Source organism: Rhineura floridana, chromosome 3 (genome assembly GCF_030035675.1).
Source record: "Rhineura floridana isolate rRhiFlo1 chromosome 3, rRhiFlo1.hap2, whole genome shotgun sequence".
NCBI lineage: Eukaryota > Metazoa > Chordata > Lepidosauria > Squamata > Rhineuridae > Rhineura > Rhineura floridana.
Genome location: NC_084482.1, coordinates 216,427,889 through 216,454,661, shown reverse-complemented (window position 1 = coordinate 216,454,661; position 26,773 = coordinate 216,427,889). Strand labels below are relative to the sequence as shown.

General features: G+C 45.0%; 1 protein-coding gene across 3 annotated transcripts; it reads right to left on the bottom strand.

Moving 5' to 3' along the window:
- Window positions 1–2,202: 2,202 nt before the first annotated feature.
- Window positions 2,203–20,312, bottom strand: LOC133381565 (zinc finger protein 345-like). Of its 3 annotated transcripts, none has more exons than XM_061620826.1 (7): window positions 20,219–20,312; window positions 19,412–19,788; window positions 16,684–17,128; window positions 16,407–16,488; window positions 15,704–15,786; window positions 13,571–13,697; window positions 2,203–8,489 (listed from the first exon to the last, which is right to left on the bottom strand). In XM_061620826.1, the coding sequence occupies exons 2-7, from the start codon at window positions 19,504–19,506 to the stop codon at window positions 6,676–6,678; spliced, it is 2,646 nt and encodes an 881-aa protein (XP_061476810.1). In that variant the 5' UTR covers window positions 19,507–19,788; window positions 20,219–20,312; the 3' UTR covers window positions 2,203–6,675. The 3 variants fall into 3 exon arrangements, with proteins under 3 accessions (XP_061476810.1, XP_061476811.1, XP_061476812.1); XM_061620827.1 differs by having other exon boundaries at window positions 2,203–8,486; XM_061620828.1 differs by lacking the exon at window positions 19,412–19,788.
- Between the last annotated feature and the right edge of the window lie 6,461 nt (window positions 20,313–26,773).

Below are 26,773 nucleotides of genomic sequence, written 5' to 3'. Positions count from 1 at the left end.
TGTCTCTTTGGAAAGGAGGAGGATAGGGAGAAAAACATGCCAAGGCCACACACATTTTCTCTTAGCAAAGAGGCAACAAGGAGCCCTTCTAAATGAGAGCAAGACATGTTTCAGTTCAATTAGGTCCTAAGTATTTGTACAACTGCAGTGCTGAAGTCTCCACTGACAGTTTCTCCCTGGTGTGAATTCTCTGATGAGGATGGGACTGTGAGTTGTGAGAGGGGAGCTCTGATTGCAACTCTTTCTACATTCCAAGCACGGATGCGGTTTCTCTCCTGGGTGGCTAGAGATCAGCCACACAGGGCCTTCTCTCAATCCCGCCAACAAAAACAGCTAGATTGGCGGGAACTAGAGAGAGGGCTTTCTCAGTGGCGGCCCCCACCTTCTGGAACTCCCTCCCACAAGATCTCCGGCACGCCTCTTCCCTAAATGTCTTCCGAAAAGCCTTAAAGACCTGGCTCTTTCAACAGGCCTTCGGGATTTCCGGGGAGGGCTAAATGCTATGATTAAATGCCTCATGCCCTGTATTATTATTGCTTTTGCTGTCGCACTGTTCTATTTTGTATTCTGTATTATTGTATTGTGTTTTAATTTTTCACATGTAAGTCGCCTAGAGTGGCCATTGGTCAGATAGGCGACGTATAAATTTATTATTATTATTATTATTATTTATTAGAAACAATAGTCCTGGGTGATTTCAGTATCCATGCTGAGGCTGCCACTAGTGTTCCAGCTCGGGATTTCACGGCCTGCATGAAAAGTATGGGGCTTTCCCAAGTTGACACTGGCCTGACACATAGGACAGGGCATACCCTTGATCTGGTTTTTACTCCAGATGAAGGAAGAGGTGATCTGGAGATGGGGTGGTGGTGGATGTCACCTCATTGTTATGGTCAGACCATTTCCTGGAGAAGTTTGGACTTACGGTTTCAATCATCCCCTGCAAAGGTGGTGGTCCACCCCCAGAGACTAATAGAATCCACTGAATTCCTGAACATCCTGCAGGAGTTTCTAGTAGATAGAGCAGGTGACCCTGTTGAAGCCTTTGTCATGCTGTGGAACGAGACGTGACAGGCTGTTGTCATGGTTGCCCAGAGCGCCCTCTCTGGCATTGTGGAGCCCAGCTTGCACATTGGTACACCAATGAGCTAAGGGCAATGAAACAGGCTGGACCATGGCTAGAGCACAAGTGGCAAAAGACAAGCTGTCAGGCTGATTGGGCACTAGTGAAACAACCTAACAGTGCCTACTGTGTGGTGGTGAGGGCGGCGAAGAAGGGCCACTTCTCTGCCTTCATCGCATCCTCAAGTAGCCATCCAGTGGAGCTTTTTAGTGTTGTCTGTTAACATCTTCTCCAGTAAATGGAGTTTTAGACCTTTGGAAGCCCACTGGGAAATGTTTGCAAGGCACTTCAAGGGTAAAGTTGCCCGCCTCCACAGCAATATTGATGTCCCAACCACATTTACTGTGGTCCCCAGTGAGGCGTCCAGTGCCATGTCTGCTACAACGTTTTGGGATCAGTTTCAGTTGATGTAGCCTGATGATGAGGACTAAGTACTTGTGATGATGCAGCCAGCAATATTTCCTCTTGACCTTTGCCCTTGTGGGCTTATTAAAGCTTGTCAAGGGGTTGTGACTGAGTGGATCCAGGGTGTGATTAACGCATGTTACTGAGCGAGAGTAGGCCAGTCCACCCAAACAGAGGTGGTGATCTGACCATTCCTGAAAAAGGCCACCCTAGATCCATTGGGTTGTGACAACTACTGCCTAGTCACAAACATCCCCTTCTAGAGAAGGTGATCAAGAGGGCTGTGACACAGCAATTGGAAGTACTCTTGGATGAAACAGATTATCTTGACCCATTCCAATCTGGGTTCAGGTGTGGTTATGGCACTGAATCTGCCTTGGTCACCCTGATGGATGACCTTTATCAGGAGAAGGACAGGGGGAGGGCGACCCTGTTACTCTTCTTGATCTCTCAACGGCTTTTGATTCCATTGACCATGGTATTTTTCTGGGCCAACTTGGTGAGATGGGTGTCTGAGGCACTGTTTTACAGTGGTTCTGATCCTATTTCCTGTGTTGCTTTTTAAAATTTTATTATTTAATTTGTATCCCGCCTTTCCTCCCAGCAGGAGCCCAGGGCGGCAAACAAAGCGCTAAAAACACTCTAAAACATCAAAAAACAGATCTTAGAATACATTAAAACAAAACGGCGTTAAAAACATTTTAAAAAAACGTTAAAAAAGGGTTAAGAACATTATTAAAAAACATATTAAGCAATTCTAACACAGACTCGGACTGGGATAGTTCTCAACCTAAAAGGCTTGTTGAAAGAGGAAAGTCTTCAAAAGTCTTCTCAAAAAGTCTTCAGAGAATAGCATTGGGTGATTGTCTTTCAGCTCCCTGGTAGTTGTGCAGTGGGATGCCACAGGGTACCATTTGGCCCCAATGCTGTTTAACATCTATATGAAGCCGTTGGGAGCTGTCAGGAGGAGATCTGGGGTGATATGTCAGCAGTATGCTGATACCCAGCTCTATTTCTCTGTAATATCTGAATCTAGAGAGGCTGTGCAAGCACTGGGCCAGTTGCTGGAACTCGGTGGTGGGCTGGATGAGGGCCAATGTACTGACTCTGAATCTTAGCAAGACGGAGACGCTGTGCGTATGTGGTTCCCCGAGTCTGGATAATTGGTCAATTGCCTGCTTTGGATGGGGTTGTACTCCCTCTGAAAGAGCAGGTCCGTAGTCTGGGGGTGCTCCTAGATCCATCTTTGTTGCTAGAGGCCCAGATGACCTCTGTGGCTATGAGTGCCTTTTACCAGCTTCGGCTGGTAAGACAGCTGCAGCCGTTTCTGGACCAGGATAGCCTGACCACTGTTGTCCATGCATTGGTAACCTCCAGGTTGGATTACTGTAATGTGCTCTATGTGGGGCTGCCCTTGAGGTTGGTCCAGAAGCTGCAGCTGGTGCAAAATGCAGTGGCGCGAATGTTCTCTGGAGCAGATATCGCCAACATGTTATCCCGCTGCTGAAAGATTTGCAGTGGCTACTAATTACCTGCTGGGCCAAGTTCAAGGCGCTGGTTTTGATTTACAAAGCCCTATACAGCTTGGGACCAGGATACCTGAAAGACCGTTTTACGCACTATATACCCAAGCTATCACTGCGCTCTGCTGGTGAGGGCCTCCTGCAGATACCAGCTTATCAAGAAGTTCGTTCCACACAACATAGGAAGTGGAGTTTTAGTGCAGTGGCACCTACCCTTTGGAATTCCCTCCCCTTAAATGTTAGACAGGCACTCTGTCTGTTATCTTTTTGGTGCCTACTGAAGACCTTCCTCTTTCAACAAGCCTTTTAAGTAGAGACCTTATCCTAGTTTGTGTCTGTTTTGGAATTACGTCTTAAGATGACTTTAAAGATTTTAAAAAATATGTTTTTAAGATGTTTTATTTTTAAAATGTTTTAAAGATGTTTTGTTTTTGAGATGTTTTAAGATGTTTTTAGTGTTTTATTTGTTTGCTGCCAAGGGCTCTTCCTGGGAGGAAGGCCAGGACAGAAGTTTAATTTCCATATATCAGGTGCTGGGTTTGGCAGTTCAGTCGCATCTTAGTTCCCTCTGCAAGAGACACCACATTGAGGGGGAGATTTAGCCCCCCTCTGTTGAGGACCCAAAGAAATGTTAAGATTCAGGGATGAGTCTTAGGCACATGAGTTTGGTAAATACATTTCCTTTACTTAACAGAATAATGTTTGATTATTACAGAAGACAAAACAAAGGAAATTACTCAACGCTATAGAGGCATTATAAATAAAACTGCTATTACTACAATTCTAAAATGTTGATGCAGGGCTGAGAAGCCCTATGAAATCACAATTACCTGACTCAGCAAGGCTATCTAGAGTGCACACAAAGGTGACAGGCGCCTCTCAAGAAGAACAGAGACAACTGCTCAAAGGTAGGGATATTTATACTAAATGTTTCCTTTAAAGAAGATAAATTAAAGACGCATTCCTAAACTTAAATGCTAACTTTATCAATTATCAAAGAAAAACAAGACCACCTTCCAAAACATATCAAACTACCTGAAAGAATTTGATAAGTCATACGCCAAGGTACCATACACTGCCACTTCTGCAACCATTTTGGTTCAACATAATCCACTATCATCAAAGCGAAAGAATTCTAGCCACTCCTAATAGAACTATGTCAAATGGAAAGAATTGCTACAGTATTTCATTATGAGAATGTGTCTGGTTCACATTTGTGAATAGTAAATGTGTTAAGTGTTAAAAACAACATTCACTGTGAAGACAACTTATTTAGGAGTCATTGGTGTGGCGGTTCAAGATAGGGAAATGGGGAGTAAAGTCATAGAATAGTAAAGTTGCAAGGGTCCTACAACGTCATCGAGAAGTGATGTCCCAATCTGGTTTGCAAATTTATTTTATTTTATTTTACTAAATTTATATACCGCCCCATAGCCAAAGCTCTCTGGGCGGTTCACAATGGTCATACATCAAATGCAATAAACCACATATTTAGACAATTTAAAAACAACTTTAAAATTTTTAAATTCTTAAAAAAGTTAAAAAACAATTTTTTAACACATACTAAAATGCCTGGGAGGAGAGTTTTGACCTGGCGCCAAAAAGATAATAATGTTGGCGCCAGGCGTACCTCATCAGGTGTGATCAAATGTGATCAAAATGGGTGCAAAATGGGTATATTTGCCACACTCAGCTGTCTTTTGATTATTTTTATTTTTGATAATTATTTATACCTATACAAAGCAACTTCGTATTTAATGGAGTCTGTTCCTTCAAGTACGCCTTGGAACAAAAACCAGCACCTTGGCCTTTGGGCTAATTGCTACTGACTAGTCCGTTTGGATTGGGGCTTCTTGGTCCAAGAGCTGTGGTTTCCAGGATTTTGAAACCCAGCAACCTTGACAATATTAATAAAAAATATATGTGTCTGGTTCATATCTGAGCATACTAAATGCATTCACTGTGAACACATCTATTTAGCTAATCTGTAAATGTGGATTGATTGTCTCGTCAATTCCAGGTTTTCTTTTCATAACAAGAGACACAGATCTCAGGGAGTGAGGAAAAGTGACATACTTTCCGGTCTGCCTCTGCAGGACATGACAAAAATAGATTTTATTTATTTTATTTGAGCTGTGTTGGGGTAAGGAAAATCATGAACAATCAGCTGTGGGTCCTCCTCCAATGTCTTTGGAACCAGCCAAAATGGGTGCAGAGGTTCGTATATTTGCCACAATACTCCTTTTTCCATTTATGGAGATCCTTCTTAACAGTTCTGTGTGGCTCCTTTAAGACTAACCATTTCAGACTGAGCAAGGTAAGGTTGTTATGGCATAAACCCACACTAGAACTTGTGACCCCAGTTCTGAACCAAGGTGGGATACTTAGGTGTGCAGAATTTATACAATGGCAATGTTTAACTGTCTGCTGTTCCTTTGAAAAACAGAAGGATAAGGAGAGAAAGAGAAGAGGGGGAGGCCACACAAATTTTCTCGTAGCAGAGAAGCGACAGTGACAGCAGGGACCTCTTCTGAATCAAACCAAGAGGCGTTTCAGTTCAGTACTACTGAGGTACTACTTGTGGGGGACAAGAGAAGGTTGGGCAACATTGACCTGAAGTTCAACGGGGTGAGTTTACCCCTAAAGGACCAGGTCCGCAGCCTTGGGGTTGTGCTTGATTCCAGGCTGTCCATGGAGGCTCAGATTTCGGCAGTGAGCCGGGCAGCCTGGTACCAACTACACCTCATACGAAGGCTGCAACCCTACCTTCCTGTTCACCAGCTCCCACTAGTGGTACACGCCCTGGTCACCTCTCGTTTGGACTACTGTAATGCGCTCTACGTGGGGTTACCCTTGAAAACGGTCCGGAAATTACAACTGATACAAAATGCAGCGGCTCGACTACTTACGAATAGTCGCCGCCGAGATCACATCACACCAGTGTTGTTCGACCTACACTGGCTACCAGTTGTTTTCCGAGCCCAATTCAAGGTGTTGGTATTGACCTTTAAATCCCTACACGGTTTCGGCCCAGTTTATCTCACGGAGCGCCTTCAACGCCACCAATTATGCCGCCCGACAAGATCGGCCACACAGGGCCTTCTCTCAATCCCGCCAACAAAAACAGCCAGATTGGCGGGTACAAGAGAGAGGGCATTCTCAGTGGCAGCCCCCACTCTTTGGAACTCCCTCCCACAAGATCTCCGGCACGCCTCTTCTTTAAATGTGTTTCGGAAAGCCTTAAAGACCTGGCTCTTTCAGCAGGCCTTCGGGGTATCTGGGGAGGGTTAATTGTTATAACTGAAATGCCTCCTGCCCAGTTTTAATATTGTTGCTGCAGATGTGTTGTTTTACTGTATTTTATCAATTGTATTCTAATAATTTTGTAAGTCGCCTAGAGTGGCCATTGGCCAGATAGGCGACGAAGAAATTAAATTTATTATTTATTACTATTATTTAGTTAGATGCTAAATATGTATAACTGCAATGCTTAAATCTTCACAATAGCTTTGCAAGAGAGGAGGATGGGGAGGAAACCAGAGCAACTTGGCTATAACTCTGTCACCTCCCTGGCCATGCCTTCAGCAGCCCTGGCAGGTCAAGTGACCACCAGCTGCCCTGCTTTTATGGTTTGTGTCCTAAATGAATCTTTTGATGGGACGTGAGACTTCGCTTCCAGCTGAAGCTTCTTCCACATTCCGAGCACTGATAGGGTTTCTCACCTGTATGGCTTCTTTGATGGGAAATGAGATGGGAACTGCGTCTAAAGCTCTTTCCACATTCGAAGCACTGATATCGTTTCTCCTCTGTATGAATTCTTTGATGGGAAGTGAGACTGGTGCTCTGTCTGAAGCTCTTTCCACATTCTGAGCACTGAAAAGGTTTCTCCCCTGTATGGATTCTTTGATGTGTAGTAAGACTGCAGCTTCCAGTGAAGCTCTTTCCACATTCCAAGCACGTATAAGGTTTCTCTCCTGTGTGGCTCCTGTGATGTTTCGTAAGGGTTGTGCTGTGACGGAAGCTCTTTCCACATTCCAAGCATTGATATGGTTTCTCCCCTGTATGAATTCTCTGATGGGAAGTGAGAGTTGCCCTGCAGCTAAAGATCTTTCCACATTCCAAGCACTGATATGGTTTCTCCCCAGTATGAATTCTTTGATGGGAAGTGAGACTGTCCTTCCAGCTGAAGGTCTTCCCACATTCCAAGCACTGATACGGTTTCTCACCTGTATGAATTTTTTGATGTGTAGTGAGATTGGAGCTCTCGCTGAAGCTCTTTCCACATTCCAAGCACATGTACGGCTTCTCTCCTGTGTGGCTCCTGTGATGTTTAGTAAGGCATGTGCTGTGACGGAAGCTCTTTCCACATTCAAAGCATTGATATGGTTTTTCCCCTGTGTGAATTTTCTGATGGGAAGTGAGAGTTGCCCTGCAGGTAAAGATCTTTCCACATTCCAAGCACTGATATGGTTTCTCCCCAGTATGAATTCTTTGATGGGAAGTGAGACTGTCCTTCCAGCGGAAGCTCTTCCCACATTCCAAGCACTGATATGGTTTCTCCCCGGTATGAATTTTTTTATGGAAACTGAGACTTACCCTCCAGCGGAAGCTCTTTCCACATTCCAAGCACTGATATGGTGTATCTCCTGAGTGACTTCTTTCATGGGAAGTGAGACTTACCTTCTGGCTGAAGCTCTTTCCACATTCCAAGCACTGATATGGTTTCTCCCCTGTATGAATTCTTTCATGGGAAGTGAGGTGGTCACGGATTCTGAAGCTCTTTCCACATTCCAAGCACTGATATGGTTTTTCTCCTGTGTGAGTTCTTTGATGGGAGGTGAGGTGGGAACTGTGTCTAAAGCTTTTCCCACATTCTAAGCATTCATATGGTTTCTCCCCTGTATGAATTCTTTTATGGGTAGTGAGAGTTAACTTCCAGCGGAAGCTCTTTCCACATTCTAAGCACTGATATGGTGTATCCTCTGTATGGCTTCTTTGATGGGAAGTGAGATTTCCCTTCTGGCTGAAGCTCTTTCCACATTCTAAGCATTGATATGGTTTATCTCCTGTGTGAATTCTCTCATGGGAAGTGAGGTGGTTATGGTGTCTGAAGCTCTTTCCACATTCCAAGCACTTATACGGTTTCTCTCCTGTATGAATTCTTTGATGGGAAGTGAGGTTGGAACTGTATCTAAAGCTCTTTCCACATTCCAAGCATTCATATGGTTTTTCTCCTGTATGAATTCTTTGATGGGTAGTGAGAGTTTTCTTGCAGGCTAAGGTCTTTCCACATTCCAGGCATTGATAAGGTTTCTCCTCGGTGTGAATTCTTTGCTGGGAGCTCTGACTGAAGATCTCTCCACACTCTACATATTGATACGTTGTCTCCACTGTGACGATTTTGATGGGCTCTCCCTTGTTCTCAAATTCCTCACCTTCTGCAACAAAGATGGAAACTGATTAGAACCTGAGGAGGAAATGGAACCCCAAAAGATTGAATAATACATAAATAAAGACATGAAGAGACTTAGATGGGAGGCAGATCTTCCTACAGTTATCTGCCCCATTTGACTGACATTAACTGATAGTTGGTAAGATTGTTGGATTTGGACCTGGGTTCACCTTCCACTCAGGGATGAAACTTACTAGACGGTCTTGAATGAATCACGCTCAGGCTACCTACTTCAAAAGACTGTCATACAGGAAAATGGAAACAACTATGTGGATTCTCCTCCAAATGGTTGGAGCTATGGATTTGCTTAAAAGCACAATATTAGAAGTGAATTGGAGTGTATAACCATAGATCAGGAAAGGTGACACCAGGGCTAAGAGGATGCTGGCACGGTTAACAAGCAGAGTCAAAGAAGCTATTAGAGGCAAGAAGGCTTCCTCCAAAACCTGAAGTCTTGTCCGACTGAGGAAAAAAGGAACCCAAACTCTGGAAAAATAAATGCATGAAAGCAATAAAGGATGCTAAAAAAGAATCTGAGGAGCACATTGCTAAAAACATAATATACAACAATACATTCAGAACAGGAGACCATCTAGGGATGTGTTTGGACCCTTTGATGAGAAGGGAGTCAAAGGTGTGCTAAAGCAGGATAAGGAGATTGCACAGAAGCTAAATGAATTCTTTGCATCTCTCTCTACACTAGAGGATATCGGGGAGATGCCTGCGCCAGAACTAATTTTGGCAGGAAGGGAGTCTGAGAAACTGAAGCAAGTAGTGGTGACCAGAGATGAAGTTCTAGGCTTAATAGCCAAAATAAAAACGGACAGATTGCTGGGTACAGATGGCATCCACCTGAGAGTTCTCAAAGAACTCAAATACGAAATTGCTGATCTTCTAAAAAAAGGATGTAACTTGTCCCTCAGATATGCCTCCACACATGAGTGAAAAGTGGCCAAGGTTGCACCAATTTTTAAAAAGGGATCCAGGAGGATCCCGGAAATTACACCCGGCTAACTTAATGACTGTCCTAGAAAAACTGTTAGGAAGTATTGATAAAGGTAAAATAACGAAATGTGAAGCAGAGCCAGCATGGCTTCTGCAAAGATAAGCCCTATCTCAGTAACCTATTAAGAGTTCTTTGAGGGTGTCAACAAGCATATCAATAAGAGGTGATCAGGTTAACATAGCGCACTTGGTCTTTCAAAACCCTTTCAACAAGATCTCTCACCAAAGATCTCCTGAGTAAGCTTAGCAGTCATGGAATAAGAGGAAAAGTCATCTTGTGGATCAGGAAGTGGTCAAGCAGGAAGCAGGGAGTAGGAATAAATGGACAGTTCTCCCAATGGAGGAAAGTAGAAAGTTGAGCCCCCCCCCATTGATTAGTATTAGGACCTGTGCTTTTTAACTTGTTCATTAACAATCTAGAATTAGGGGTGAGCAGCGAGGTAGCCATGTTTGCTAATGATACTACATTGTTATTATGCATATTTGAGCAAAAAATCTTAATTTCACATATACGCTCATGGGGTCTGAACTGGCGGTGACCGACCAGGAGAGAGACCTCGGGGTTGTAGTGGACAGCACGATGAAAATGTCGACCCAGTGTGCGGCAGCTGTGAAAAAGGCAAATTCTATGCTAGCGATCATTAGGAAAGGTATTGAAAATAAAACAGCCGATATCATAATGCCGTTGTATAAATCTATGGTGCGGCTGCATTTGGAATACTGTGTACAGTTCTGGTTCGCCTCATCTCAAAAAGGATATTATAGAGTTGGAAAAGGTTCAGAAGAGGGCAACCAGAATGATCAAGGGGATGGAGCGACTCCCTTACAAGGAAAGGTTGCAGCATTTGGGGCTTTTTAGTTTAGAGAAAAGGCGGGTCAGAGGAGACATGATAGAAGTGTATAAAATTATGCATGGCATTGAGAAAGTGGATAGAGAAAAGTTCTTCTCCCTCTCTCATAATACTAGAACTCGTGGACATTCAAAGAAGCTGAATGTTGGAAGATTCAGGACAGACAAAAGGAAGTACTTCTTTACTCAGCGCATAGTTAAACTATGGAATTTGCTCCCACAAGATGCAGTAATGGCCACCAGCTTGGACGGCTTTAAAAGAAGATTAGACAAATTCATGGAGGACAGGGCTATCAATGGCTACTAGCCGTGATGGCTGTGCTCTGCCACCCTAGTCAGAGGCAGCATGCTTCTGAAAACCAGTTGCCGGAAGCCTCAGGAGGGGAGAGTGTTCTTGCACTCGGGTCCTGCTTGCGAGCTTCCCCCAGGCACCTGGTTGGCCACTGTGAGAACAGGATGCTGGACTAGATGGGCCACTGGCCTGATCCAGCAGGCTCTTCTTATGTTCTTATGTTCTTATGTTCAGGGTTGTTAAAACCAAAAGAGATTGTGAAGAGCTCCTAAAGGACCTCCCTAAACTGAGTGAATGGGCACCAAAAATGGCAAATGCAATTTAATGTAAACAAGTGTAAAGTTATACACATTGGAGCAAAATTTATTTTAATTTATTTTAACTGATGATATGTAGTTTTTGATTGTATATTACTGGTTTTGTTTGTTGTGAACCGCCCAGAGAGCTTCGGCTATGGGGCAGTATATAAATTTAATAAATAAATAAATAAATAAATAAATCATAATTTCACATATACATTCATGGGATCTGAACTGGCATTTGGAATACTGTGTACAGTTCTGACTGCCCCACCTCGAAAATGATGTAGTATTCAAAAAAGGGCAACCAAAATGATCAAGGAGATGGAACAGCTCCCCTATGAGGAAAGGTTGCCGCGTTTTGGGCTTTTTAGTTTAGCAAAAGGTGAATAAGAGGTGATATGCTAGAGGTGTATAAAATTATGCACGGCATGGAGAGAGTGGATACAGAAAAGATTTCCTCCCTCACTCATAAATCTAAAACTCATGAACATCCAATGAAGCTGAATGTTGGAAGATTCAGGACAGACAGAAGGAAGTCCTTCACACAGCACAGACTTAAACTATGGAAGTCACTCCCACAAGGGGCAGTGATGGCCATCAACTTGGATGGATTTAAAAGAAGATGAGACAGATTCATGGAAGAGAAGGCTACCAGTGGCTACTAGCCATGATGGCTATGCTCTGCTTCCGTAGGGGAAGGCAGTATGCTTCCAAATGCTAGTTGCCAGAAACCGGAAGAGGGAAGAGTGCTCTTTGCAACTCAGGCCCTGCTTGCAGGTGTCCTGGCCAAGGCCATTCGTCTCAGACTCAGACTCGCTGGTATATTTTTCTCCGGTGTGTTTAATGAGAAACTTCTGTCTAGAATGTTTCATGGATCAGCTTACGGGTTACGCAAGGTTCTGCATCTGTTCATAGCATAATCAGGCATTGCTACTCAAAGCTAAGACATTGTTGCAGCAATCAGACACGCCACCTTACAACCCTTAAGTCGGTTTGGCCGGGCTCTTTCTCCCTGAGTGAGGAAGATGTCAGAGAATGGAAATGCACACGTCTCTGAGGTGAAGAAGTTGGGGCTAGCTGAACCTGCCCGTGCAGTTGCCTGTGTGTCTGGGGCAGTGGTCCCTCGTTGAGATCCTCCTCCTCTAGAGGTGTGTGCAGCAGCAGCGACTTGGGGGAAGAAGGGAGGTGGGAGGGGAGGGGGAGAAGAAGGGCTCCTGATCAGCCGGTGTTCCTTTCGGTGTAACTGGAGCTACGGGGAAGGAGCTGTCACTGTCAAAATATTGAAGCCTCAGCACTTCCTGGTTGCAACCGAGTAGAACCTTCCCCAGCTCCTATTGTGATTCTTTGCCGTCGTCTTCTTTAGCATTCCGGGACCGCTCCGCAGGGCTCATGACAGCGGGCAACTGATTGGTCACTGTGAGAACAGGATGCTGGACAACATGGGCCGTTGGTATGATCCAGCAGGCTCTTCTTATGTTCTCATGATAAAACAACCAGCTTAGGCTTCAATTACTGGCAGAGGATGTGTGCACGGGGGGCTTATGCTTGGACTCTGTCTGGGTGTCTGTTCTCCAAGCAATTGCTTGTATCTAATAAAGCTTGTAACTAAAGAGGCAATCTTGTGTCTTGAGATATTTCATTAGGGCCTCCCAGGATCGAAGCTGGCAGGTATAGGCTATATTTTGGCTCCTGCAACAACAAGGTCTCAAGGCCAGTCATAGACTTCTCCAGCAAAAGCAGCTGTGGGGACCCTCCAGCCCATGGGCTTAATTAGGCCCAGCAGGTGTCCTAATTTGGCCTGCAAGGTTGTTTCTCCCTAGACCTGTGACTTCCAGTATGGACAGGTCAGAGCTTGGAAAAGTTACTTTTTTGAACTACAACTCCCATCAGCCCCAGCCAGATGCTGGCTGGGGCTGATGGGAGTTGTAGTTCAAAAAAGTAACTTTTCCAAGCTCTGGGACAGGTAAAGACACATCTCGAAACAAACAGTGAGGAGCTCCAAATGCACTCCTGATTGTTCCTTGGCAAGCAGGGCTCCCTCTCAGGGCCAATCAGCTGATCGGCCCTCATAGGGAGCCCCATTTGTGTCAGTTGCATTAGGAATATCACATCAGGAACACCATAGTGCATTCAACAAAGCTGATCAGTTGACGAATACCAAGAGCCATCACTTTGAAGCCTTTTTACAATTGCCTATTTTAAAAAGTGAATCCAAATATCAAGACATAAATGTTTCCATATTTATGGGAATCTGAAATCAGTAATACACACCTCTTTTTGAGATGGATTGTTGCTTGGAGCAGTCATGAAAACCGCTCTAATTCTGCTGTCAGTGCTCTCTTTGGCCAACCACAAAATAACTAGTTCTATCTCCCTAAAATCTCTGAAACTCTGGGCCATTCAGACCAGTATGATCACTCTCTAGAAGGGCATGACTTGAGGAAGTATATTCAGAGACAAAACAGTAGATAGCTGTCCTTCCAAGGTTAACTGCAGGAGGCTTAGAATCCCAGATGCTGTAGGTGGCGCTGTTGAGCCGCATCAGAATACTGGAGTTCAGATGTATATTTAAATAACTGAATTTCACAACAGTTATTATGATCCGATTCGAGCCATACCGAGAGAAGCCACGACTCCAAAATTCTCCTTCATGACTTCCTTATGCAGAGCTCTCTGGTCAGGATCCAGCAGCGCCAACTCCTCTTCCGTGAAATGCACAGCCACATCCTCAAAGGACACCGGACCCTAAAAGGAAACATATACAACATAAATATTATTGCTGTGTCATTTTCTATTAATTGGTCTGTTGTTTTAATGGGATTGCTTTATTGCCCATTTTCATTATGGGCGTTTATATTTTAAAATTTGTAACTGAATTTTATATTGCTTAGCAGGCAATTTTTGCATCAAATGGTGCATAAATGAATTAACAATAATACTAATAAATGCTAGCTACATCCGAAGGGCTCATTATGGTGAGTTGGCTAGTTGTCATTCTCAGGATTTAAACTTTTCCTGAGTGGTCTTCAAATCAAAGGTAAAGAGAGAGAGAGAAAGGAAGTAAGGAGGAAACAGACGCACCCAGGCTTTCCCCAGCCTCCCTCCCCACTGATTTGTCCTGTCATGCCTTCCTACCTTCTCCACCCATGACCACCTTCACCTTCACCAGCCATAGCAGAAGAGGGAGGGGAGGTGCGTTAATTGTACTTCACAAGTACACTTCATTTGTACTGCACGGCTGTACTTTCCCTAAGGCAGCCTTTCCCAACCAGTGTGCCTCCAGATGTTGTTGGACCACAACTCCCATCAGCCTCAGCCAGCATTGCCAATGGCCAGGAAAGATGGGAATTGTGGTCCAACAACATCTGGAGGCACACTGGTTGGGAAAGGCTGCTCTAAGGCCACAGCTAAGGTTCGCTTCCTTCCCTGGTGAGCATGCCTCAGAGGTACATCTCACTGACACCACTTATACTTTTTCCCTCACACTTCATTATGGGCCCCTTTGTAGCTGGCCAAGAACCAGGCGTGTTTATAAAGAACCAAGAAGTTATTTAACAGATTAATATTTAATATTAATATTTAACCATTATCTCCTCAGCAAGTAATACCTCAGTTAACAAATTCTCCAGGAAAGACGCTCCTTTTAACAAAGGGTTTTTTTTTTTTTGCGTGCGGGGGGCATGGGACCACACACACTGAAATAATCAGAACGTGGCTCCTTGTCTACTGGATTGTGGCTGCTGCAGGCAACTCTCTCACACGTGGCTGGAATGGCGCTCCCTCCACAGTAAATAGTGTTCTGGGTGCCCTGGAAGCACTGTTGACTGCAGAGACATCTGCTTGAGCGTAGGCAGAAAGAAAGAAAGAAAGAAAGAAAGAAAGAAAGAAAGAAAGAAAGAAAGAAAGAAAGAAAGAAAGAAAGAAAGAAAGAAAGAAAGAAAGAAAGAAAGAAAGAAAGAAAGAAAGAAAGAAAGAAAGAAAGAAAGAAAGAAACCAAGCACAGAGTAGTGATAGTGGCTGCCCCTTGCCTGCCGGCTCGAGTGTACGGAGAGAACTGTGCTCAAAGCTTTAGATTGCTATAGCAAGAGGCTGCATGATAAAAGAAAAAAAGGCCAGGCAGGCATCCCTGGATGCGTTTTGGAAGAAGCCTTCAAGCGGTCTGTATGCAAGGCTTACCTGACCTGGTTGTTTCATTTCAGACATGTGTATTGTTAGTTTTGAATTAAAAGTTTGCTGAAATATGTGGAACTGCTCTTCTGTCTTGTGGTGTAGAAACCTATCCCTATTCCTTCCGCGTTATTCCTACCTCTGGTACCAAAGTTTCTTAATGTCCAGGAACGCATCTACTTCGTTAACTGAGGTATTAATGTATGTTCGTTTCAAGTACTTAAGCCTGTGCTCTCTAAATATGTTCCGTACTTATTCCAACATATAATTCCAACAGTCCTTACTTTATTATCAAAATTAACCTGCCTATATAATCCACTACAACCCACTCGCCCCACACACCCTCCTGCCCTCTCTATCCCAGTCAGTTACCTATCCCTATCTAACAGTAAACTGTCAAACCCTTCAAATATAAACCGGTCATCCCACATTCGCCCAGCCAATCACACACAACACGCCTCAACATTCTATACTCACATTCTCACCACTTACCATACTTGACCTATTAAACCTGTCTTGCCATACTGAAATAAATCCACAACGTTTATTTATTCAGCAACACTGAACATCACATGCTCCTCTACCTGATCCGATTCCACAGCATCTGCTTCCCCCCCATTGTGAAGGTGAGACAGCTGAGGAGGTCTTGCCAGCATCATGTCATTACCTGTGAGAGACGACGGTAGTGGGAAGCCAAGATTCAGCAACGCATGTTGAACTATACACAGGTCTTAAAAAAATAGCTTATGCGTTGTGTGTATATTTCAGTGAAAACGCATCTCTCCCTCTTTGCACTCTTGGCCACAAATCAAAGTGCTGATCTTCATGTATAAAGAAGTGAAATATTGTACGAAAATGCATTTTTGACCTCTGGAAAAGGCTGGAGACAAGCATCTACCCCTGAAAGATTAAAGGAGCTCATAGACTTGATAGTGTTGTTGTTGTTATGTGCCTTCAAGTCGATTATGACTTATGGCGACCCTATGAATCAGTGACTTCCAAGAGCATCTGTCATGAACCACCCTGTTCAGATCTTGTAAGTTCAGGTCTGTGGCTTCCTGTATGGAATCAATCCAGCTTTTGTTTGGCCTTCCTCTTTTTCTACTCCCTTCTGTTTTTCCCAGCATTATTGTCTTTTCTAGTGAATCATGTCTTCTCATTATGTCTCCAAAGTGTGATAACCTCAGTTTCATCGTTTTAGCTTCTAGTGACAATTCTGGTGTAATTTGTTCTAACACTAAATTGACAGAAGGAGACTAAATTGAGATACATCCCATTAATCCTTACCCAGTACCCTTTGACTGGTGTCGGATGGAGTCATCTCTCCCTCAGGGAAATCGGTGCCCATTTCAGCAAACAGATCCCTTCCCTGAAACAGCAACAAGGATTGAACACATTGAATGGGAAGAAGGACTAGAAAAGAAATGGCAGAGGCCCAAAACCAGGCAGGCTTTCGGTATCTTTCCTTGGATGCTTTCCAAAAATGAGGGGAAAATCAATAGTTGGGATACCCTCCCTCAGGTTCTGACTCCCTTGGAACGTCCAGGTTAAACCTCTCTCTCACCTGCTGCTCAGCCTGCTTCTCGTCCTCTGCCCGGCTCAGGACAAAACCTTCAGCCAGGGCCACCGCCTGGGAACTGGTCTCCGCGCCACATTCCCTCACCCAGCTCTCCATCTCCGGTGGAAGAACAGCCAAGAACTGCTCCAGGATCACCAGGTCCAGCATCTGAGCTTTCGTGTGCCTTTCTGGCTTCAGCCACTGACAGCACAGATTGTGGAGTCGGCTGCAAACCTCTCGGGGTCCTTTACCCTCCTGGTAGCAGAACTGCCTGAAATGCTGGCGCTTCACATCTGAACTGAGGGTGTCCTCCTTATCCAGGGCCTTCTGCGCTGTTCTTCCCCAGAATCCCCCAGTGCTCCCAGTCCTGATGGCATCGGGGCCTGTTCCTGCTCCAGGGGCAGCTGAGTCTTCCCCATCCATCTGTGCTTTAAGGAATCCTCCAGGAGGTCTGAAAGATTTTATTATTTATCTATTATTTAATTTGTATCCCGCCCTTCCTCCCAACAGGAGCCCAGGGCGGTAAACAAAGCGCTAAAAACACTTTAAAACATCATAAAAACAGATCTTAAAATACATTAAAACAAAACAGCATTAAACATATTTTTAAAAAATCTTTAAAAAGGGTTAAAAACATTATTAAAAAACATATTAAGCAATTCTAACACAGAAGCAGACTGCGATAGGTCTCAACCTAAAAGGCTTGTTGAAAGAGGAAAGTCTTCAAAAGGCACCAAAAAGATAGCAGAGATGGCGCAAGCCTAATATTCAAAGGGAGGGAATTCCACAGGGTAGGTGCTGCCACACTAAAGGTTTGTTTCCTATATTGTGCAGAATGAACCTCCTGATAAGATGGTATCTGCAGGAGGCGCTCACCTGCACAGCGCAGTGATTGACTGGGTATATAAGGGGCAAGACGGTCTTTCAGGTATCCTCGTCCCGAGCTGTATAGGGCTTTGTACACCAAGACTAGAACCTTGAAATTGATCAACTTCATCTTCTGCCAGTTTCTGACTCAAGACCAAGACTGTCCTACTGAGAGGTGCTCCCAAACCCTACAAAGCCAAGATATTGTTCTGTTATAGAATTACTGCACTGGCAGGAGAGGAAATGTTTCTCTCTGTAAGTGTGGATGAGTCTCAATGGTTACCTAGAACCAGATTATAATGGCGCAACTGGGTTCTCTAGCCCTCCTTCAAGGAAAGCAAAATATGCAGGCAGGCTCCTAAGCCAGCATTTCTCATACTGTAGCTCAGCGGTAGAGAATCTGCCTCACAAGCAGAAGGTCCCAGGTTCAATCCCTGGTATCTCCAGGTAGGACTGGAGCTGCTGCCAGTCAGTGCAGAACATACTGGGCTAGATAGACTGATGATCTAACTCAGTACAAGGGAGCTTCCTAAACCTTGGGCTATGGGACACAACTGGACCACAGCGGCCTTCCAGGAGGGCGTCAGAGCCTCGTCATTCCCTCTCCACACCCAGTGAGAGGAACCAGCCCGGATGCAGCCAGTTTCTGCTTTTTGGCATCACAAGGGCAGAGGGGGCAGTCTAGCCTCTCCCCGCCTTTCCATGTTTTTAACCAATGAGTGAATTCAGAGCTGTGACTGGCAAGGGACTTCTTTGGACACCAGGCAACAGACAGGAATCCTTGAGGTCCTAAAGACCTGCTGTTTCCCCTCTGCTTTAGTGCACTTTTTATCCTAGAACCAGGATGCATCTGTCCCGTTCATTTGAATTCAATAATTTGTTGTAAACCGCCCAGAGAGCTTTGGTTATGGGGCGGTATACAAATGCAAGCAATCAATCATAAGAACAAGTTGTTTTCTGCAAATACTTCCACAGAGTAAGTGTGTGGGGGTGCTAAAAAATCCTCCCACACACGCATAGCAAATGCAAAATGTCAAAACTTTGCACAGATGTTTAGGGATATCTCCTGGATGTGTCCAGACTCTCATTAAGAAGTCACTGTATGGTTAACTCGCACTACAATGTCTGCTCAGAAGCACGTCTACCCTTTGTTTGACAGGCCTTACTCCCATCAAAGTTAAAAGTGGGTGCAGAACTGCGGTTATTCGAGGCATATTAAGACTGGTTGAAACCTTGGAGTTGTACTACTTTACAAGGGGGAGGGCAGAAAAACGTGGCTTTTTACAGTACAAAGATGTATCACTGTGGTGAAATGAATGAAAAACTGATGCCTCCTGCAGCGGTTTTGTTCCTCTTTGTATATCTTCACAACAGCCATGTGAGGTAGGTCGAACCGAGCATGAGTAACTGCACCAAGGCAGGAAATGAGCAACAACAATGTGTAACCTGAGTTTGAAATGTGAAACCACACACACTCAGGAATATTTTTGGTGCCATTTCTCATGACTGGCGAACTGGTCTGTGTTTTGTCTTTTCCTTCAAATTACTATCCTGCAATATACCAATGGAAGCTTGGAGGGCAGAGAGACGCTTACTGTCCTTGCCTTGTGTGTGGTTTTATTTCTCATGCAATTGGAGATGTTTATTTTTAATAATTTTTAAAAATATATCTTAGGTTTTTTAAATTTGCGATTCTTCTTGTTGTGGATTCCAGTACTTTGAGAGAAGTATATTTTGTGTGTGTGTGCGGGAATTGAGTTAAATATGAGAAGGGCCCTGAAATAGCCAAGAGCAACTTGAGGGCACAGCAGAAGGCAACTTTGCCGCAAAACAGGATGAATTACAAAGGGCAGGAATGGCAGATCACCTCTCACTTGCGGACACATGCTCCGATTCCTCTACACCTGGTTTCCATGACACTGAGCGACACATAGGAAGCCGCCTTCTACTGAGGCAGACCATTGGGGGGTCCTTCCATCTTGCTCAGAACTGTCGGCAGGGACTTGGCAGGGGCTCTCCAGGGTTGCAGGCAAGAGAGATCAAAGGTTGTACGGAAAGACGTGGCGACCACCAGCTTTCCTCTCCTCGCCATCTTCACCCCACAACACACAAGCGGGTCAGCCGCTGCCACATTCACCAGGTTGTTGTTATGTGCCTTTGTAGTCGACTTAGGGCGACCCTATGAATCAGCGATCTCCAATGTTGTTGGGACTGTCTTCAAGTCGATCCCGACTTATGGCGACCCTATGAAGAGGGTTTTCATGGTAAGCGGAATTCAGAGGTGCTTTTACCATTGCCTTCCTCTGAGGCTGAGAGGCAGTGACTGGCCCAAGGTCACCCAGCGAGCTTCGTGGCTGTGTGGGGATCCGAACCCTAGGTCGTAGTCCAACGCTCTAACCACTATGCAATACTGACTCTCGCGGCCTCCAACAGCATCTATTATAAACCACGGGGGGGGGCGTTGATTCTCACTGGGGTACAACTGAGCAAATATCTAAAGGGGCCCTCCTGACTTTGCACAGAGCAAGTCAGAGCGATCCTCCACTGCCTGGCCAGGTTTGGGTGTTGTGTCCGTGTGGGGGGGGGGTCCCCCTCTGCACCCTCCCCCGGTGTCTCTGGGGCTCCCCTTCGCCCAATGCATCAAATAAGGCGCGCGGGAGGGGGCAACGCTCACCAAATCACGGAAGTGCCCCTTGATGGGGCGCCTGGGAGAGACGGGGGGGGCGCTTTATCTCTCCTTCCGCCCCACCTTCAGCCAGGCCGGAAGGGCCTTGGAAGGGAGGGACTTCCGACCGCGCACTTCCTCCCTGTTTCCTTCCTCTCTTGGAGTCCGGCGTTGTTCATGTTAACCTTTCGCAAGCCGAGCGGCCTGTCGCTGAGTGGCAGAGCATGCAAAGGGACCCATCGCCCAGCGGCATTTCCCCTGAAAAAGAGACTCCCTAGGAGAGGGAAGGGGAAGGGAAAGGGAGGATGGGGTCACTTCTTCCTGCCCCTCTCGAAGCCGGAGCCGAGGAGGGATCCTGCCTTGATCACAGAAGGGCGTCCTGAACTGGGGCTGCTCCATAGACACCATGTATGTTTAAAGCACGTCTGAACACCCCCACCCCACAGGTCCTGCTTGCAGCCTTCACTTTGGGGCATCTGGTTGGCCACTGTGAGAACAGGATGCTGGGCTAGATGAGCCACTGGCCTGATCCAGCAGGCCTGTGCTTATATTCTTAGGTTAAGGGTGCTGAGAACTGTAGCTCTGTGAGGGGCAAACTACAGTTCCCAGGATTCTTTCGGGAGAGGGGGACTGCTTTATGTATTTAGGGATTTTTTGGCCTGAAGGACTGGTTCAAGGGTGCAATCTGATTTCTATGCTTAGTTGTTTACTTCCAACTTACAGGCTGGGCATCCCCTTTCAACACAGGAGCTGCGAGCTGCCCACAAGTAGCAAACAGCAGTCTTGGCTCTCTTTGAAGCAATGGCCCATCCCTTCATAAACTTTTGAAATATATTATTTTTATTTAATGTGGTTGCTTTGAGGATTGTGCTTCCCCAGTATCAACAATATTGGACCCAACAATTGGTAGGTGAGGTCCTGTTGGTGCTGCCCGCAGGGGATGCCTAGTTGGCGCTGACCCATGACAGGGCTTTTTCAGTGATGGTTCCCCATTTGCAAAATGCCTTCCCTAGTTGTTTGTTTATTATTATTTATTATTATTATTTATCATTATTATTATTACTACTACTGACAAAATGCACGTAACCCAAAACTGAGATAGATACATCATATACAAAATAACTTTCTCTGCCCATGAGCATACAAACATATAATATATTAATTTTATTTAATCACAATTATGCAATTCAGAGGTTTTGAAAAGCTTTGGGAACCTATCTGTATGCAATGAAGCTCAACAATTCCGCAATAAATGTAATCCTTATGTTTTTGTTCTTTTGCACTCATTTCTTCAACAAGAATGATCAGGGGACTGGAAACAAAGCCCACTGAGGGGTGAGGGGAGGGGTGATAGAACTCTTCAAGTACCTGAAAGGCCATTGAGTCTCAATGCAGGAATCCAGTTTAAAGCATACCCAACAGGTGGCTGTCCAGCTGCCTCTTGAATGTCCACTGCCTCCCTGGGTAATTGGTTTTATTGTCGTACTGCTTTTAACAGTACTGCTTTTAACAGTACTGCTTTTAACAGTACTGCTTTTAACAGTTAGGAAGTTTTTCCTGATGTTCCTGTAACTTGAGCCCATTATTTTGTGTCCTGCACTCTGGGATTATCAAGAAGAGATCTTGGCCCTCTTCTGTGTGACAACCTTTCATGTATTTGAAGAGTGCTATTGTGTCACCCCTCAGTCCTCTCTTCTCAAGGCTACACATGCCCAGTTCTTTCAGTCTCTCCTCATAGGGCTTTGTTTCTAATCCACTGTTCATCCTTGTTACTTTCCTCTGAACCCGTTCCAGTTTGTCTGCATCCTTCTTAAAGTGTGGCATTCAGAACTGGATACACTACTCAAGATGAGGTCTCACCAGTGCCAAATAGAGAGGAACTAGTACTTCACGTGATTTGGAAACTATACTTCTGTTAAATATAAAATAGCATTTGCCTTTTTTGCAGCCACATCAACTGCTGACTCTTATTCAGCTTGAGATCAGCAACAATCCCAAGATTCTTCTTGCATGCAGTATTGCTGAGCCAAGTATTCCCCATCTTATAACTCTGCATTTGGTTTCTTTTTCCTAGGTGCACTTATCCCTGTTGAATTGCATTCTGTTGTTTTCAGCCCAATGCTCCAGCCTATCAAGTTCCCTTTGAATTTTGTTTCTGTCCTCCAGAGTATTAGCAATCTCTCCCAATTTTGTATCATCTGCAAATTTGATAAGCATTCCCTGCACCTCCTCAATTCAAGTTGAGTACGTCCACAGCATTCCCACAGTCTACCAGTGAGGTTTACCCGGTCAAAAAATAAGATCAGTCTGGCAGGATTTGTTCTTGATCAATCCATGTTGGCATCTAGTCACCACTACATTGTTTTCAAGGTGCTTACAAACTGACTGCTTTATAACGTGGTAGTAATGGGTGACTTCAACTACCCGGACATAGACTGGCTGCATATGTGTTCCAGTCATGACAAAGAAGCAAAGTTTCTAGATATTCTAAATGACTATTCCCTAGACCAGTTGGTCATGGAACCGACCAGAGGGACGGCAACCCTGGACTTAATCCTCAGTGGGGACCGGGACCTGGTGCAAGATGTAAGTGTTGTTGAACCGATTGGGAGCAGTGACCACAGTGCTATTAAATTAAACATACATGTAACTGGCCAATTGCCAAGAAAATCCAACACGGTCACATTTGACTTCAAAAGAGGAAACTTCACAAAAATGAGGGGATTGGTAAAAAGAAAGCTGAAAAACAAAGTCCAGAGGGTCACATCACTCGAAAATGCTTGGAAGTTGTTTAAAAACACTCTATTAGAAGCTCAACTGGAGTGCATACCGCAGATCAGAAAAGGTACCGCCAGGGCCAGGAAGATGCCAGCATGGTTAACGAGCAAAGTCAAGGAAGCTCTTAGAGGCAAAAAGTCTTCCTTCAAAAAATGGAAGTCTTGTCCAAATGAAGAAAATAAAAAAGAACACAAACTCTGGCAAAAGAAATGCAAGAAGACAATAAGGGATGCTAAAAAAGAATTTGAGGAGCACATTGCTAAGAACATAAAAACCAACAACAAAAAATTCTATAAATACATTCAAAGCAGGAGACCATCTAGGGAGACAATTGGACCCTTGGATGATAAGGGAGTCAAAGGTGTACTAAAGAATGATAAGGAGATTGCAGAGAAGCTAAATGAATTCTTTGCATCTGTCTTCACAGTGGAAGATATAGGGCAGATCCCTGAACCTGAACTAATATTTGCAGGAAGGGATTCTGAGGAACTGAGACAAATAGTGGTAACGAGAGAGGAAGTTCTAAGCTTAATGGACAATATAAAAACTGACAAATCACCGGGCCCGGATGGCATCCACCCGAGAGTTCTCAAAGAACTCAAAGGTGAAATTGCTGATCTGCTAACTAAAATATGTAACTTGTCCCTTGGGTCCTCCTCCGTGCCTGAGGACTGGAAAGTGGCAAATGTAACGCCAATCTTCAAAAAGGGATCCAGAGGGGATCCCGGAAATTACAGGCCAGTTAGCTTAACTTCTGTCCCTGGAAAACTGGTAGAAAGTATTATTAAAGCTAGATTAACTAAGCACATAGAAGAACAAGCCTTGCTGAAACACAGCCAGCATGGCTTCTGCAAGGGAAAGTCCTGTCTCAGGAACCTATTAGAATTCTTTGAGAGTGTCAACAAGCATATAGATAGAGGTGATCCAGTGGACATAGTGTACTTAGACTTTCAAAAAGCGTTTGACAAGGTACCTCACCAAAGGCTTCTGAGGAAGCTTAGCAGTCATGGAATAAGAGGAGAGGTCCTCTTGTGGATAATTGGTTAAGAAGCAGAAAGCAGAGAGTAGGAATAAACGGACAGTTCTCCCAATGGAGGGCTGTAGAAAGTGGAGTCCCTCAAGGATCGGTATTGGGACCTGTACTTTTCAACTTGTTCATTAATGACCTAGAATTAGGAGTGAGCAGTGAAGTGGCCAAGTTTGCTGACGACACTAAATTGTTCAGGGTTGTTAAAACAAAAAGGGATTGCGAAGAGCTCCAAAAAGACCTCTCCAAACTGAGTGAATGGGCGGAAAAATGGCAAATGCAATTCAATATAAACAAGTGTAAAATTATGCATATTGGAGCAAAAAGTCTTGAACATAAGAAGAGCCTGCTGGATCAGGCCAGTGGCCCATCTAGTCCAGCATCCTGTTCTCACAGTGGCCAACCAGGTGCCCTGGGGAAGCCCGCAAGCAGGACCCGAGTGCAAGAACACTCTCCCCTCCTGAGGCTTCCGGCAACTGGTTTTCAGAAGCATGCTGCCTCTGACTAGGGTGGCAGAGCACAGCCATCATGGCTAGTAGCCATTGATAGCCCTGTCCTACACACCATGTTGTGCACACCATGTTGTGCAAAAGCTCTTCTGGGAGAGGGAGGCTGGGAAATCCTAGGGGGTGGCGCAGGGGGAGGGGATGATGTCATCCTACCTGCTTTGATTCCAGTGAGAGTTAAGAGTGGCTTCACACTGACTGTTTCGATATGCAATTAATCTTCTGTGGGATTTTTTGTCACCCTAAAACTACAGCGAGTGGGATTATTGGGTGGGTGTTGACTGTTAGGAATGGAAGCCATCCCAATGACCACTCACACATGCGCATGCACACCCACACCCCTTAAGTACACTCTGACACACATCCTTTCTGTGTTAGGCAGGAGTCTCCACCACCAGCAGCACATGTGGGACCAGCTGGGCCAGAGAAGTGCGACTCGGAGGAAATCACCACTTACATCTCGGAAAACATGACAGTGACCTCGGCTGATGAAGAGAAGTTGCTCCTGCTCAGCAGGAACACAGATCTCCGGCAAATCAACAAGGAGGTGGCCATGTTGGGGGCAGCGGAATGGTTCTGGGGTGCCCGGGCGGGGGCAGACTGATAGGAGCCAACCTAGAGAGCCTTGGCAGCTGTGGGCCTAGATAAGACGCAGTCCAGAGGAAGAGCTGAGGACCAGAACGGCTGGATCCGGCTTACAGACCCTCCCAACCAGTGTTTTATGGCAGGAGTCTTGTGCAACATGTTCTTGACCCAAAAGCAGTGCATTCATGGTGGATTTATTCTGCCTTCATTTGTTCTGCGATGCTTTCACCAATGCGACCACATTATTTCTGTCTGCAACAAAAGCGGGTCAAAAATAAACCAGAATATAAAATGTTATGGGACTAGCAGGAAGTGACAGGATATGTGCTAACTGGGGATGAAGCAGCGTGACTGCCTCAGAACTTTTGCCAGCACAGACAGTATTGAAAGTGGGCCTGCGTGTGACACCCACACACCACACACACAGTAGCATCATGAGCACAAATCATTATGAATGTGCAATAAAAAGGATGTCTGGAGAGGCCCTGATGCAGGAGTCTAAACAAGGGCTTGGCAGACACTGTAGGCTACTATGTCCCTTTTGGTTCATATCCTCCCACTATTGTGCTCATCTCCTGCTTGTGGGCTTCCCATAATGGGCATCTGGCCACTGTGAGAACAGGAGGCCGGACCAGATGGGCCACTGGTCTGGTCCAGCAGCCAGTAGGCTCTTCTTATGTTCTATACATGAACTCACTTCACCTATGGATCTTTTTAAAGCGGGGAGGGGGGGAATAGCCCCACGATGACCAGAATGCAAAAAAAGCCCAGTTTTAATCCTCAGCCACTCCAGGTAAAGCAAGCATGGGGAATCCGGCGCCCCCCAGGTGTTGCTGGACTCCACCTCCCATCAGCCCCAGCCAGCATGGCCAGCGCTCAGAGATGATGAGATTCGGGAGCCCAGCAACACCTGGAGGGCACCAAGTGCCCCACCCCTGCTTTAAGAGTGAATCTGTGAGCTTCTTCATCTTAATTTCACATTTTAATTTCTTCATCTTAATTTCACATATACGCTCATGGGGTCTGAACTGGCGGTGACCGACCAGGAGAGAGACCTCGGGGTTGTAGTGGACAGCACGATGAAAATGTCGACCCAGTGTGCGGCAACTGTGAAAAAGGCAAATTCCATGCTAGCGATCATTAGGAAAGGTATTGAAAATAAAACAGCCGATATCATAATGCCGTTGTATAAATCTATGGTGCGGCCGCATTTGGAATACTGTGTACAGTTCTGGTCGCCTCATCTCAAAAAGGATATTATAGAGTTGGGAAAGGTTCAGAAGAGGGCAACCAGAATGATCAAGGAGATGGAGCGACTCCCTTACGAGGAAAGGTTGCAGCATTTGGGGCTTTTTAGTTTAGAGAAAAGGTGGGTCAGAGGAGACATGATAGAAGTGTATAAAATTATGCATGGCATTGAGAAAGTGGATAGAGAAAAGTTCTTCTCCCTCTCTCATAATACTAGAACTTGTGGACATTCAAAGAAGCTGAATGTTGGAAGATTCAGGACAGACAAAAGGAAGTACTTCTTTACTCAGCGCATAGTTAAACTATGGAATTTGCTCCCACAAGATGCAGTAATGGCCACCAGCTTGGACGGCTTTAAAAGAAGATTAGACAAATTCATGGAGGACAGGGCTATCAATGGCTACTAGCCGTGATGGCTGT